This window comes from Onychomys torridus, chromosome 4 (assembly GCF_903995425.1).
Source record: "Onychomys torridus chromosome 4, mOncTor1.1, whole genome shotgun sequence".
NCBI classification, from domain to species: Eukaryota; Metazoa; Chordata; class Mammalia; order Rodentia; family Cricetidae; genus Onychomys; species Onychomys torridus.
Window position 1 is genome coordinate 145,752,913 of NC_050446.1, and position 13,137 is coordinate 145,766,049.

Here is a 13,137-nt window from a genome sequence, read left to right on the forward strand (position 1 = left end):
TAATTGACTCAGAAGCCTAATATTAATTACAAACAGTTTGGCCTAAGGCTCCGGCTTATTGCTAACTAACTCTAACACTTAAATTAACCCATAATTTTTATCTATGTTTAGCCACATGGCTTGGTACCTTTTCTCAGTGTGACATTCTCAACTTGCTTCATCTGCACCTGGCTGGCGACTCTTGACTCCGCCCTTCCTCTTCCCAGAATTCTAATCTGCTCATCCCACCTTTACTTCCTACCTGGCTACTGGCCAATCGACATTTTATTAAACCAATTAGAACGACAAGTATTTACAGTGTACAAGAGTATTAACCCACAGCACTTCATTATAAAATGATTATGAGGGCAGAGCTCAGCAGCACAGCACTTGTATGGTATGCACAAGCCTAGTGGTTCCATTCACAGGATCAAATACGAAATAAATAATAATAAATAAATAATATAATAGATTATATATTACAATGATATAATAAGTATTATAATTTTGTATTTTATAGTAAATAATATATTTATATTATTGTACAATATAATTATATTTTTGTAATTATGTTATAATATTGTGTAACATTATATATAATATTGCATATATGCATATTATATAGTATATAATATTATATAATATAATTACAAATAAATAATATAAAAATAAAATACCAATTTCTCTATGATTTTATAGACATTTATATCATTTTTTTAAAACAGTACATGAAGACAACTCTTTCTAGAAAAAGCACCAGCATTTGGGAAGAGGAATACAGGAATGAAAACGATAAAAAGAATGTTCTATTTCCAAATTTTACATGCCAAAGGGGAGGAAAGAATGAAAGAAGACAGAGAAGTATCTAAAGTCATGTTGGTCTGACTATGAGACCTGGGGGATCGGTGTCCGGGCCAGTCGGGCGTCCTCCACAACGAACAGCTACTTAGCACCTTATTTGGAGATATGGAAGGATGAATGCATGTTTTCCACTTCAAAGGTGTAGCCGAACCTTGGAGATTTTGGCAGTATAGACCTATTCATAGGACCTTCTCTGATGAACACGAACCTGCACTTAACATCCCCCTTTCCATCTAGCACCCATGTGGTCAGTCAGCTCTCTTAGACCAAAAGAAGTGCCCTCTTGGGTGATTTAATAATTGGACATAAAAAAGACAAGTAATAAGTAAGTTTGCGTTTCCTGTCCATTTCCACCTACATGTCTGAAAAGTACATTAATACAATGACCTTCCTGTCTTTATTAATCCCCAGTCCACTGACACAGATGAAGCCATTGGTCTAAACTCCTCAGTGACTTGCATTAGTTCTTCTTGTGCATACAAAAGCATTGTATAAATAAGAACTCGCCCACAGAAGAGGTGTTTTGCTTTCCTTACAGAGGTTCTGACATGAAAGGAAGGAGCTCTTCTCAGAAAGAATGCTTCATTCAAATTCTCACAGTGGAAAGATGGTCCTCCCACTAACAGGAAAAGCACATTGCAGCTGGAATAAGAGTCAGTAGCAGCCTGAGGCCTTCCATTTTTCTCACCTCTGAGACTTCAGTTCCAGTTCCTAAACTTTTCTTGCTGTGTGTGTTAGAAAATATTTGGATGGCATGCCAAGGTTAGTGGAGGAATTCACTGTGATGTCTAAGAATTCAGTTGAACTGACTCTTAGCTCTTTTAGCATACAGTGACAGGCAGTGTGGGTTCAATATTGTGTTACATTTTAGGGAAGAGATTCTTAGTCCCAGTAGTCTTCAAAAGAGGCCTGGGATTCTTCCAGGGTGAAGAGGCAAACTCCACTGGAAACTCAATAAACAGGCTTGTTCTTGTCACTTTCTCATCCTTTTGATCCTTGCATTTTGTTTCTGAAATGTATATTAGGATGAGGATGAAGATTAGGGCCCTCAGCCTGTGCTCAGGGTTGGACCACCACCCAGCCCTCGCCTGGATTCCTTGGGCATCTTCCTTCCAGAACAGTGGTGAAAGAGTCTTTCTTGTAATCCTAGGCTGATGTGGCAGCAGCGGAGGGAGGCTTTGTTTCCCTGTTTCTCCATACTTGGAAAATATCTATCAGTGTTGCAAACTGATAATTGCTATAGATCCTCTGTCCTCTCCAGTCAACCAGGGAGGTCCCTGTCTCCGGAAAACATGCCCAGGTGGTAGAGGGGGATGTGAGTGAGCTAACAATGCACCATGGGGGAGCTCTGCTTGGAACACTTGCTGCAGGGGCCCAGCTGCCTAGGGGCTGTTTCCACAGTTTTTGCACAAGTGATGCCCTGCAGACCCTAACCAGGACAGTGAAGGGAGGCTCATAGCAAGGCAGGTACTAGAGTAGTAGCAGAAACTGAAGAGGGGCCTCCAATTCTCATTTTATCATGTGACATCTCACCACCTGCTCAGTACTGACTGCAGGAACAGTGGGGGAAAAAAAGGTCCCGTAGGGCTGAGACCACCTGTGGTCAGTGAACCAGCAGTTCTTCCCACATTGAAGGAATGCTAAATCTACCTGCTGAAGCAGAATATGCATTTTAACGAGATCCCTGGCAGGGGTGGGAGTTCCTATGCACATAAAAGGTTAAGGGGTTTGTGTGTCGCAAGCCTGGCTAATTAGCCCAGTGTCAGTGGGGCCCTGTAGCTGTAATTTAGTAGCACCCCTTAGAAGCTGCAAGGGGAAGGCTAGTCCACAATACTTTAGTTGGGATTACTTTGACAAGTCCACCTGAAACAGCTAACACAGACACATGTATCGCAAACTCTTCAGACCAGCATTTGTCAGACTTGACAAGTTTTGTAAGTTAGTACCACCCCTGGAGCAGCATCACACCCTTCCTAAAGCCAGACTTCCAGGCTTTGTATACTCAGTTCGTATTCTCAGTGGTAGAGTACTTGTTCAGAGTGGCTCTGAATACAATTCACAGCATCACACCTAGGCCACCATAACCAACCAACTAGACAATGACAACGAAACCCTTTAAAGAAAAAACAAAAGACAACGCCAATAGACCGCAAGAGGCAGCAATGTAGCGTCCATTATGTGGCAAACTGATGCCACATATAATAAAGGGACAGGGTCAGAGATGACAATGCTCTTTGTGTAGCCACTTTGCGTCAGATCTGATCTGCTACTGTGTTCTCCATAGGAGTTCTGAGTCCTTGGTTTTCCGGCTAGCTGGTCCTGCTGATTTTGTTCAAAACGGACAGAACCCATCATCTTGAAATTTAGTCTGTTTTTTGTCAACTGAAAGACTAGTTTTGAATAAGAGAATGTAGATTTTCCCACTTGAAAGTTCCTGGATCACTGTTGGAAAGAATCCTGACAGTAGTAAGAGGTTGGAACTTTTTTTTTCCCAGACAGGGTTTCTCTAAGTAGCCCTCGCTGTCCTAGAAGTAGCTCTCTATTCAAGACTGGCCTCGAATTCAGAGGTCCCCCTCCCTGTCTGTGTCTCCCAAGTACTGGGATGAAAGATGTGCACCACCACCACCCAGCTAAGGTTGGAACTTTTGACAGAAGAGAAAAGGGAAGAAAATAAGGAGGGAATCAGGATTAGTCTCCATAAACAGGTGGCGTTCCCTGTGTATGCACCACCTAGAATAGAGTAAGAGCTCATTAAATATTTGCCAAATGGGTAAGAATATATAATTTCCCCCTCCATTGTCACTGCTAATATTGAAATAAGTTGTGTGCAGTTCCTCTGTGTTTATGCTATTCCCCTGCATGACTTTGAAATGGAAACAAAGATGCCAAGAGCACTTTCCAAGTCTCAAACTTGAACTCCAAGCCTTGCTGCCCTGTGTCAGGTCTCCACACTGCTCAGTGCCCTACTGCTTCTTACTTACTGGGAGAACATTTGCTTATCCACTAAGTCATCAGTGGTTCCATAGATCTAATGGAATCTCTTCCACATTAGCCAAGCAACACAGAGAAAATAAATGGCCGGAGCCTGTGAGTGACTTCCTAGGACTGCTGTCCTTCATGAAGTTTACCTTGTTGGCAGAAATATCTGATATTTCTCCCAAGACCAGCTTGCAAATGAATGAAAAGCTCCCAGGGCCATGGATGTAGGTGTGTTTGACTTTAGGGATCCCTCAGCAGAGATGTTTTTCTCACATTGCTCTGTTATTATTGCTACCAAATGTTGCCTTTTATTTTTATCTTTTCCAAATATTTCAATTAAAAGCCCCACATACCAGAAGCATGCTAAAGGTGAGCAGGCCAGATGTTGAGTGTATCTCAGAAATACTCCTAAATTCTTGCCCAGAACGGACAGAACACTGGCTTTCAGTACTGAGCAAAACAGATGTGAGTCCAGTCTGTAACTGCTCTACCCAAGCGCCAAGACAGCCTATAAATGACAAACATTCATAACTAAAACCTAGCCTCCAAACAAGATAGCCTATAAATGACAAACATTCATAACTAAAACCCAGCCTCCAAACAAGCTCTATGTGCATTAAACTGGGGTGGGGTGGGGGTCTGTGTGTCTAATGAATTCAGCTGAACCTTAACCCAGATCCCACATAGTCTAGTGTCCCCTGCTCTGCCAAGGGACCGAGCTAGGAATGACCCCTGTGGTTGACATCAGTAGCTCTTCATTTCCTCTCTCTGAAGGGCAGACTCCATCTGCTGATACCAGTAAGGTGGTAAAAAAAAATTTAGCAAAATCAGAATCAGTTAGAAAAGTGGCTTTTTCTCATTGTTCCAGGATGAGAAATTAGTCATTAACTACACAATTATTTTTCCAAGACTTCCTTAACATGAGAGTTAATAACCTTATTGTGTACTTCACCATAACATAATAAAAGAGGATGCAACAGTAAAACGATATATAAAATGATATCACTGTTCTGCAAAAACAAATCTACATTGAAGACACAGTTCTATCACCCAAATCCAATCTCGTTTTGTTTTTAATTTTATCTATTTTTATTTTATGTACACTGGTGTTTTGCCATGGGTTTCTGGTCTCCTGGAACTGGAATTACAGACAGTTGTGAACTGCCATGTGGATGCTGAGAACTGAACCTGGGTCCTCTGGAAGAGCAGTCAGTGCTCTAACCACTGAGCAATCTCTCCAGCCCCTTGTTTTGTTTTGTTTTGTTTTTGATGTTAGATAATGAACCCAGGGTCACGCTCACACAAAGCACAGTCTTCCATCGAGTTACATCACCAATCCCATCAGGGGTACTAATATCATATTTATCTAATTACTTTATTCCCACTCTTTCTTTCCCATAGATCGTGCCACAGGAGACAACACAGCTTTAAACTTAAACTTTTGTCCCCACCTCACTTTTATAGACACCTTTTTTTTTCTTTGTTTTTACAGAAGAGTTCAACCTATTAACTCTTTTCTTCATTTGCACATGTAAATATCCTGTGGTGATGTGTTCATGGCTAACTGACTTTTAGTACTCCCCATAAACAAGTGTTTCGACTCAAAAAAAAAAAAAAACTAAACTAAACTATGAAACTCACAGGAGAGGATTTGACAGTGTTCACAAGTTCTACACAGACGAACTCTGGGGGTCTGATTTTTAAAAATAAACTTCAGAAACAACAACACACCCACAAAAAGTGAAATGTTACCTACAACCTTTGATATACTATATAGATTTTCTGCATTGAGATTTGGGGTTCACCCAGAGAATTCCACCGTGTTTCATAGGGGGAGTTGCGTTCTGTTTCATGAAACTAGCTAGTTTCATTGACAGAAAACTTTGGGGAGTAGTTTTTACTATGAGACACTGGATCTCAGTCTCTCCCCAGCGACAGCAGAGATAGCCAAGATTTGAGGCCAAATCAAAGGGGCCCCCTTGCCGCTGGCGCGACGTCCAGAATAAAAACAAACCTAGGAGCAGTGGCCGTTTGTAAGGAAGCTTTACCCGCCACTGTGCAACACCGAAGAAAGGGCGAAAGGGGAGGGCGCAGGCAAAGGAACTCTTTGTGTAGCTCGGCCCTAGGTGAGGTTTAGACTGTCGGGGATCAGAGCAGACATCTGTGTGTAGCAGGAGCTCCCGAGAACTTTTTCCTGGAGAGAGGCACCTGGGGCAGTTTACAGCATTCCAGCCTGGAACTCTGGTGCCAAAGCTCTGAATAAACCTTTAGAAATCGCAGCGGCTCCGGGGGGGACCAGTGTACGCGCCACCAAGAGCAAGCGCCGGCAAAGAATGTTTCCCCTCGCTCCGCAGCTCGGGGGCGCAGGGCTCCCTGGCTGCTCACTGTAAGCCAGGGGCCGGCGGTGCTTGGAGGGTCGCAAACCAGCTACTCAAATGTTTCAGATGGCGTCATACGCAGACCACCCTTTCTCGGAGATAGGAAACTAGAAGCGGGGTTGGCTTTGCGCATAATTTCAGGGACCTCCAGGAGGTGCTTTCGGGTGGAGATGGATTGTCTGGCCAGAAGAAAGTGAGCGTAGGAGTTACGCAATTAGGAGCCCACGGCTGACTCAGGCCTAGGGTTGACCCCGGGAGCTTCGCGGCCGACAGGGGGCGCCCTGCCACTGTAGAAGTTGGAACTTAGCACTCCGAGATATCCCGACAAATCTGAGCATGCACGAAGCTTCAGGCGAGGGTGGGAACTCGCAGGTCTGTCTACAGAGGGAAGCGTACTTTCCTCCGCAGACCCAAGCTCCCAGCGCTTGGTAGCTAATTTCACACGTGGAATGATTTCTAGAACTAAATTTCAACTAGGAGCCCAGAGAGTAATGCAGCCCACAGGCTTACAAATATCCTGGCTTTCAACAGAGAGGGATGGGAGAGGCAGACAGTGTAGTGGGTGGGGGAAAGGAGGAGAGAGAGAGAGAGACAGAGAGAGAGAGAGACAGAGAGAGAGACAGAGAGAGAGACAGAAAGAGACAGAGAGACAGAGAGACAGAGACAGAGACAGACAGAGAGAGACAGATAGAGAGACAGAGACAGAGAGACAGAAACAGTCACAGAGACAGACACAGAGAGTGTAAACCAGACTATTGGTATCCCTACACTGGGGAGGCAGAGGCAGGCGAATCTCAGTGAATACGGGAGTTCCAGGACAGCCATGGCTGTTATACAGAGAAACCCTGTCTCGAAATATGAAAAAGAAAGAAAGAGAGGAAGAGGAGGAGGAAGAGGAGGAGGAGGAAGAGGAGGAGGAGGAGGAAATAAAAAGCTTGGTATCTTGGTATCTTGAGTTTCAGTACCTGAAGGAAGAACTATCCTATCCTTGTGTGGAGGGAAGTCCTGTGCTTCAAAATTTAAGATCTCTGTGGACAGAACTGGAGTGTGTTTAAGGGTCTCTCTCTCTCTCTCTCTCTCTCTCTCTCTCTCTCTCTCTCTCTCTCTCTCTGTGTGTGTGTGTGTGTGTGTGTGTGTACAGGTATATACCTGTATTTTTGATTTTGAAAAACAGCTCTTATAAACAGCAGGTGTACCCCTCTTTTCCTGTAGACAGCCCACCATCCTTGGTCCTGGGGGTGATGCTGGGGATCTGATCTCTTTGGGTTCCCTGTGTTCACTAGGTGAGCATGTCAGATTCACCATTCAACGGGAAAGCAGGTCTTGCCTTTGGGGAATCTTGCCCTGTACTCCTTCAGAGGACTTTACTTGTTCTGCAAACTGTCCAAACCACGCATTTCAGTAGCAAAAGGAGCTGCTGGGTCTTCAGTACAAAAGGATGCTGACCTCTTTCTCTACCCATTCCCTTGGTTCACCCTCCAGTCTGAGCCTCATTCAGGTTTCCATGTTCAAAGCTCACCCCAGTGCCTGCCACCTCCATCTATTCTCTGCTACCATGACTCCCAACTCAGGACATCTGGATTTGAGCCAGGGGCCAACTATTTATTCCCTATTTTCTCCGCTTCTGAGGCGGAAGAGTTCAGAACTGTATCCCTACATTTCAGTCACATTTTCCAGAACCAAGGGAAACATCTACATATAACCGTTTGCCTGCAAGACCCATTACTCAAAAATCTTGGCTTACCGTAGTCTTGGTAGCAAACAATACAAATGACATCAAATGACATGTTCTATTGTTTTGGTTTTGGTTTTGATTTTCGAGACAGGGTTTCTCTATGCAGCCCTGGCTGTCCTGGAACACGATCTGTATGTAGACTAGGCCAGTCTCCAACTCAGAGATCAGCCTGCCTCTGCCTCCTGAAAAGGCATGGGCCACCACACTCAAATGACATTTTTTTTAAGCACCCAGAAGCTGAAGAAAAAAGAAACTCAAATTTTCAAATTTTATAAAATGGTCCCTCCCTTGGCAGGCAGAGAGAACACGGATCCTCCTGAAGTCATCCCATAAGGCCTATTATTGATTCCTTTTTCTCTCTCCCCTCCTGCCCTACCCCCACCACTGCCCTGTTTGTTTTAGTTACGAAATGCTGTGGGCACCTTGGATTTAACTGAAAAGTAACCTTGAAACACCGAGGCCCGCATGTCAGAGACAAATTGCAGCCGACCAGGCATTGGCTGCAACTAAGAGGTGCTCTCCGGGACGCCTGGGGTAGGTAGCCAGAAAAAGGTCTGAGATAGCTGACAACTAAGGCGGCCTGACCATGCGTGTCCTGTGCGCCTCCGGAGGCCGCCTCAGGACTTAACTGTAATAGGGAGGGGCCTCCGGAGCAGCCGCCAGCTAGTTAAAGGTGTGTACAGTTTTTCTAAATAGGACAGCGCTTAGCAAATTGGCTGTCACCTGCTTGTTGTTTTGACAGGGAATGTGCGCGGAGAGGATAGAAAGCTGGGATAAATAAATCTGGCTAGCCTCGGCTCTGCGGGGCACCGAGGCGGTACGCGCCCTCGGATTGATGTATCGGGTGCTCAGGGAGAAGAGGAGGGGTGGGGCAGGAGTCCAGAGCTTCTCCAGGGGTGGCCTGATCCCAGGTGCCTGGGTCCACGGAAGACTCCCCATGGACTCAAAGAAAGGGACTCCACCAGGGCGCCCGCGCGCCTGCTTGCAGGTTCGGGTCTTGGGAGTACGGGGGACAGCAGGAGCTGCGCTGGCTCCCGGCGCCGAGCGGCAGGTGCGGAGAGCCGGACCGGGCTTCCTCTCACCTAAGTGTGAGATGATTATTCAAATGGGCTGCCCGGGGTCTGGGGATTGGAGGCCTGCGCCAGCGCGCCGCGCTATATCACCAGCCGCCCACGTCACTGCGGCACTTGTCCGCTGCGCGGTCCACACCTCCTCCTCCCCCTCCTCTAGCTTCCCCCCCCCCCCCCCCGCGCCGCTAGCTTCCCGCCGCCTCCCGGCAGCTCGACACTGCCAGCCTCAGCCTGAACCGGCAGCCCCAGGAGCGCGGCGACGGAGGGCACGCCCGACGGCAGGGCTCAGGTTCCGGCCTCCTAGGTTCTTTGACCCCCTCCTCCACCAGCTACCTTCCCGCCCACTCCCAGCTACCTCCCGCGGCCTGCCGCGGGAGAGAGAGGAAGTGGAGCCGAGGGAGAGAGAGAGAGAGAGAGAGGGAGCGCGAGAGAGGGAGGGAGGGAGGGGACGGTGCCTTAGCTGACTTTTTTTTTTTTTAAGAGGGTGGGGGGGGGGGCTGATTGCTGGTCGTTTGTTGTGGCTGTTAAATTTTAAACCGCCATGCACTCGGCTTCCAGTATGCTGGGAGCAGTGAAGATGGAAGGGCACGAGCCATCCGACTGGAGCAGCTACTACGCGGAGCCGGAGGTAAGCGCTGGCCTTCGCCAGGGGAAAGTGGGGTGGTAGCTGTCTCAGAGTCCCCAGCCTCCGCATGCTCCCTTCACGGGCACCCGCCCCCCCCCCACCCCTAGCCTTCCTGGACAGCCGCCTTTTCCGCCCTCCTTCGACTCAAATGGGTCTCTTTTTTATACGACACACTGTTAGCCTTGAGATAATATTAACTTTGTGATCAAATATTGACTTGCGGCGCCTCCAAATCCTCTTCGTGGCCGAGCCACGCACTATCCTAACAGAGTTATGTTTGGCAGCGCGCGGCTGGGGAGGGGTGGGAGGTCGGCTGGCGAGGGGGTGGGGAGCTGCAGAAGAGAAGGTGGGTAGGAGTTGGGGACAGAGGTGCAGGCAAAGAGTCAAAGACTAGTGGACAAAGAGAAAGAAAGTTTGTGGCGATGAAGCCAGGACACTAACAGTTCGGAGCCGAGCTGGCGATCCCTTCCCTATTCCTCCACGCAATGCCTCCAACTGCCCGCGGACTCTGCTCAGGCACTGCACTTCATTCCCCTGTGACTAATGAGTGGGGTCCCGGTACGAAGGCCCAGAATAGGGGACACTGAGACTATTTCCACTTGAGACTGCCCCAGTGACGTTCCAAAGGTGGCTTTTGACGACCAGGGATAGCAACAGAGATTGCTTGGTGCTGACTCAGTATGCCCGCCAGAGGGTTTGGGGAGCCCCTGAGGAGAGTAAAATACATTTGGACGCCTAACTTGGTGGTGGTCCAGGGCACCGATGTTCTAGAATCTGGGCAAGGAGCGAGCCTCAAGCCTAGAACTGCAGCCCGCTGGCCACCTCTCCTAGGGCGATCACCCGTCCTGCTCGCTTTGAGGCACAAGAGGACTTGGAATTGGTGAACTCGGACCCAGGGAAAGAAAGAGATCCTGCAGAGGCCTCCACAAAGGCGGAGGACTGGGTCCTACCGATGTGTGGGAGGGTCTGGCACTTTCAGCCTAGGTGCTAACCTGTCTCCTCTCTGGGCTCTGTCTGCAGGGCTACTCTTCCGTGAGCAACATGAACGCCGGCCTGGGAATGAACGGGATGAACACTTACATGAGCATGTCCGCCGCCGCTATGGGCAGCGGTTCCGGCAACATGAGCGCGGGCTCCATGAACATGTCATCATATGTGGGCGCTGGAATGAGCCCGTCTCTAGCTGGCATGTCCCCGGGCGCGGGCGCCATGGCGGGCATGAGTGGCTCAGCTGGGGCGGCCGGCGTGGCAGGCATGGGACCTCATCTGAGTCCGAGCCTGAGCCCGCTCGGGGGACAGGCGGCCGGGGCCATGGGTGGCCTTGCTCCCTATGCCAACATGAACTCGATGAGCCCCATGTACGGGCAGGCGGGCCTGAGTCGTGCGCGGGACCCCAAGACCTACCGACGCAGCTATACACACGCCAAGCCTCCCTACTCGTACATCTCGCTCATCACCATGGCCATCCAGCAGAGTCCCAACAAGATGCTGACGTTGAGCGAGATATACCAGTGGATCATGGACCTCTTCCCTTTCTACCGACAGAACCAGCAGCGCTGGCAGAACTCCATCCGTCACTCGCTCTCCTTCAACGACTGCTTTCTCAAGGTGCCCCGCTCTCCGGACAAGCCTGGCAAGGGCTCCTTCTGGACCCTGCACCCTGACTCCGGCAACATGTTTGAGAACGGTTGCTACTTGCGCCGCCAGAAGCGCTTCAAATGTGAGAAGCAGCTGGCACTGAAGGAAGCCGCGGGTGCAGGCGGTGGCGGAGGCAAGAAGACAGCTGCTGGGACCCAAGCCTCGCAGGCTCAGCTCGGGGAGGCTGCGGGCTCGGCCTCTGAGACTCCGGCGGGCACCGAGTCCCCCCATTCGAGCTCTTCCCCATGTCAGGAACACAAGCGAGGCGGCCTGGGCGAGCTGAAGGGAACACCTGCCTCCGCGCTGAGTCCCCCGGAACCGGCGCCCTCGCCTGGGCAGCAGCAGCAGGCTGCAGCCCACCTGCTGGGTCCACCTCACCACCCAGTCCTACCACCGGAGGCCCACCTGAAGCCGGAGCACCATTACGCCTTCAACCATCCCTTCTCTATCAACAACCTTATGTCCTCCGAGCAACAACACCACCACAGCCACCACCACCATCAGCCCCACAAAATGGACCTCAAGGCCTATGAACAAGTCATGCACTACCCTGGGGGCTATGGTTCCCCCATGCCAGGCAGCTTGGCCATGGGCCCAGTCACGAACAAAGCGGGCCTGGATGCCTCGCCCCTGGCTGCAGACACCTCCTACTACCAGGGAGTGTACTCCAGGCCCATTATGAACTCCTCCTAAGAAGATGGTTTTCAGGCCCTGCTAGCTCTGGCCACTGGGAGAAGGACCAGAGAGAAGAGAGGCTGTCTAGAGACTCTGGGAGAACTTTGAGGAAAAAGTAGCCACCACACTTCAGGCCCCAAGAGAGCAGTCTCACCTAACTGCTTGTGGTCCTAAATAGATGGGCCACAGTGATCTGTCATTCTAAATAGGGAAGGGAATGGAAATACATATATATATATATATAAACGTTTTTAAAGGAGCCTTTGGTAGACCCTATAGACTCCTTCTCAAGGCACCTGCAGATTCTGATTTTTGTTGTTGTTCATTATTGTTGATGTTGCAGGGAAGTCTGACTTTAAAAACAAACAAAAACTTTGCGAGTGACTTGGTATAAAACCATGTAGTTTTAACAGAGAACCAGAGGGTTGTACTGATGTTTAAAAAGAGAAAAAACAATAATGTAAGAGTCTGGTGTAAATGACCAGGAGAAAGAAAAAAAAATGCATCCCATTCTGGACATGGTGAAATCCAGGTCTGATTTAATTTATGGTTTCTGCGTGCTTTATTTATGGCTTATAAATGTGTCTTCTGGCTAGGATGGCCAGAGTTTCACAAATCTATATTAAAGTGTTATTGCCAATTTTACCCCTTGGGTTCTTTTTCTTTTCTTCTGCTCTCTCTCTCTCTCTCTCTCTCTCTCTCTCTCTCCTTAAAATTAAACAGATATAAAATTATTGCAAGGGAATGGGAAGGAGGAGGGAGTTTGTTGCAGGGATTTCATGGGAGGCTGCGCAGGTCAGTGTTGCTGTTTACCTAACATTTTATTTAAATATCAAAGTTGAATGAATTTTCCTGTAAGCACCACTGCTCAGTCCTAGGAACATCTCCTGCTCCCCAGGCTTGTCCACATAGCCATACTCCCATCTTGCCTCCCTAAATGCGTTTTCAGAGTGGATGGGAGACAATCCCTAAATAATGCAACAACAATATCAGTAAACAAATTAAAATTGCTCATAGTCACTTTAAAAATTTTGAAGTTAATATTACTAAAAGTTACAGAACACATAAGTCTCTGATGGACAATCCCAGCGTCTTTATTCATATCGATATTTTTATTAAGACACAGAGATTGGAGACAAAGTCTCCTAAGTAGCCCTGCCTGGTCTGGAACTCACTATGAAGACCAGGTTTTGGCCA

At 48.2% G+C, this 13,137-nt stretch overlaps 2 protein-coding genes across 4 annotated transcripts in view; one reads left to right on the top strand and one right to left on the bottom strand.

The window, feature by feature from the left end:
* LOC118581974 (asparagine synthetase domain-containing protein 1-like) overlaps positions 1 to 8,871 on the bottom strand; it is a 29,782-nt gene extending 20,911 nt beyond the window's left edge. Inside the window, exon 1 of the mRNA XM_036184364.1 lies at positions 8,725 to 8,871. Within this exon, the coding sequence (XP_036040257.1) occupies positions 8,725 to 8,871 (147 nt within the window). The remainder of the gene's footprint in view (positions 1 to 8,724) is intronic.
* On the top strand, positions 8,496 to 12,585 carry Foxa2 (forkhead box A2). Of its 3 annotated transcripts, XM_036186471.1 has the most exons (3): positions 8,496 to 8,605; positions 9,561 to 9,630; positions 10,648 to 12,585. In XM_036186471.1, exons 2-3 carry the CDS (start codon positions 9,562 to 9,564, stop codon positions 11,956 to 11,958), a joined length of 1,380 nt encoding a protein of 459 aa, XP_036042364.1. In that variant the 5' UTR covers positions 8,496 to 8,605; position 9,561; the 3' UTR covers positions 11,959 to 12,585. The 3 variants fall into 3 exon arrangements, with proteins under 3 accessions (XP_036042364.1, XP_036042363.1, XP_036042365.1); XM_036186470.1 differs by lacking the exon at positions 8,496 to 8,605 and having other exon boundaries at positions 9,509 to 9,630; XM_036186472.1 differs by lacking the exons at positions 8,496 to 8,605; positions 9,561 to 9,630 and adding an exon at positions 9,996 to 10,185.
* Positions 12,586 to 13,137: the final 552 nt, after the last annotated feature.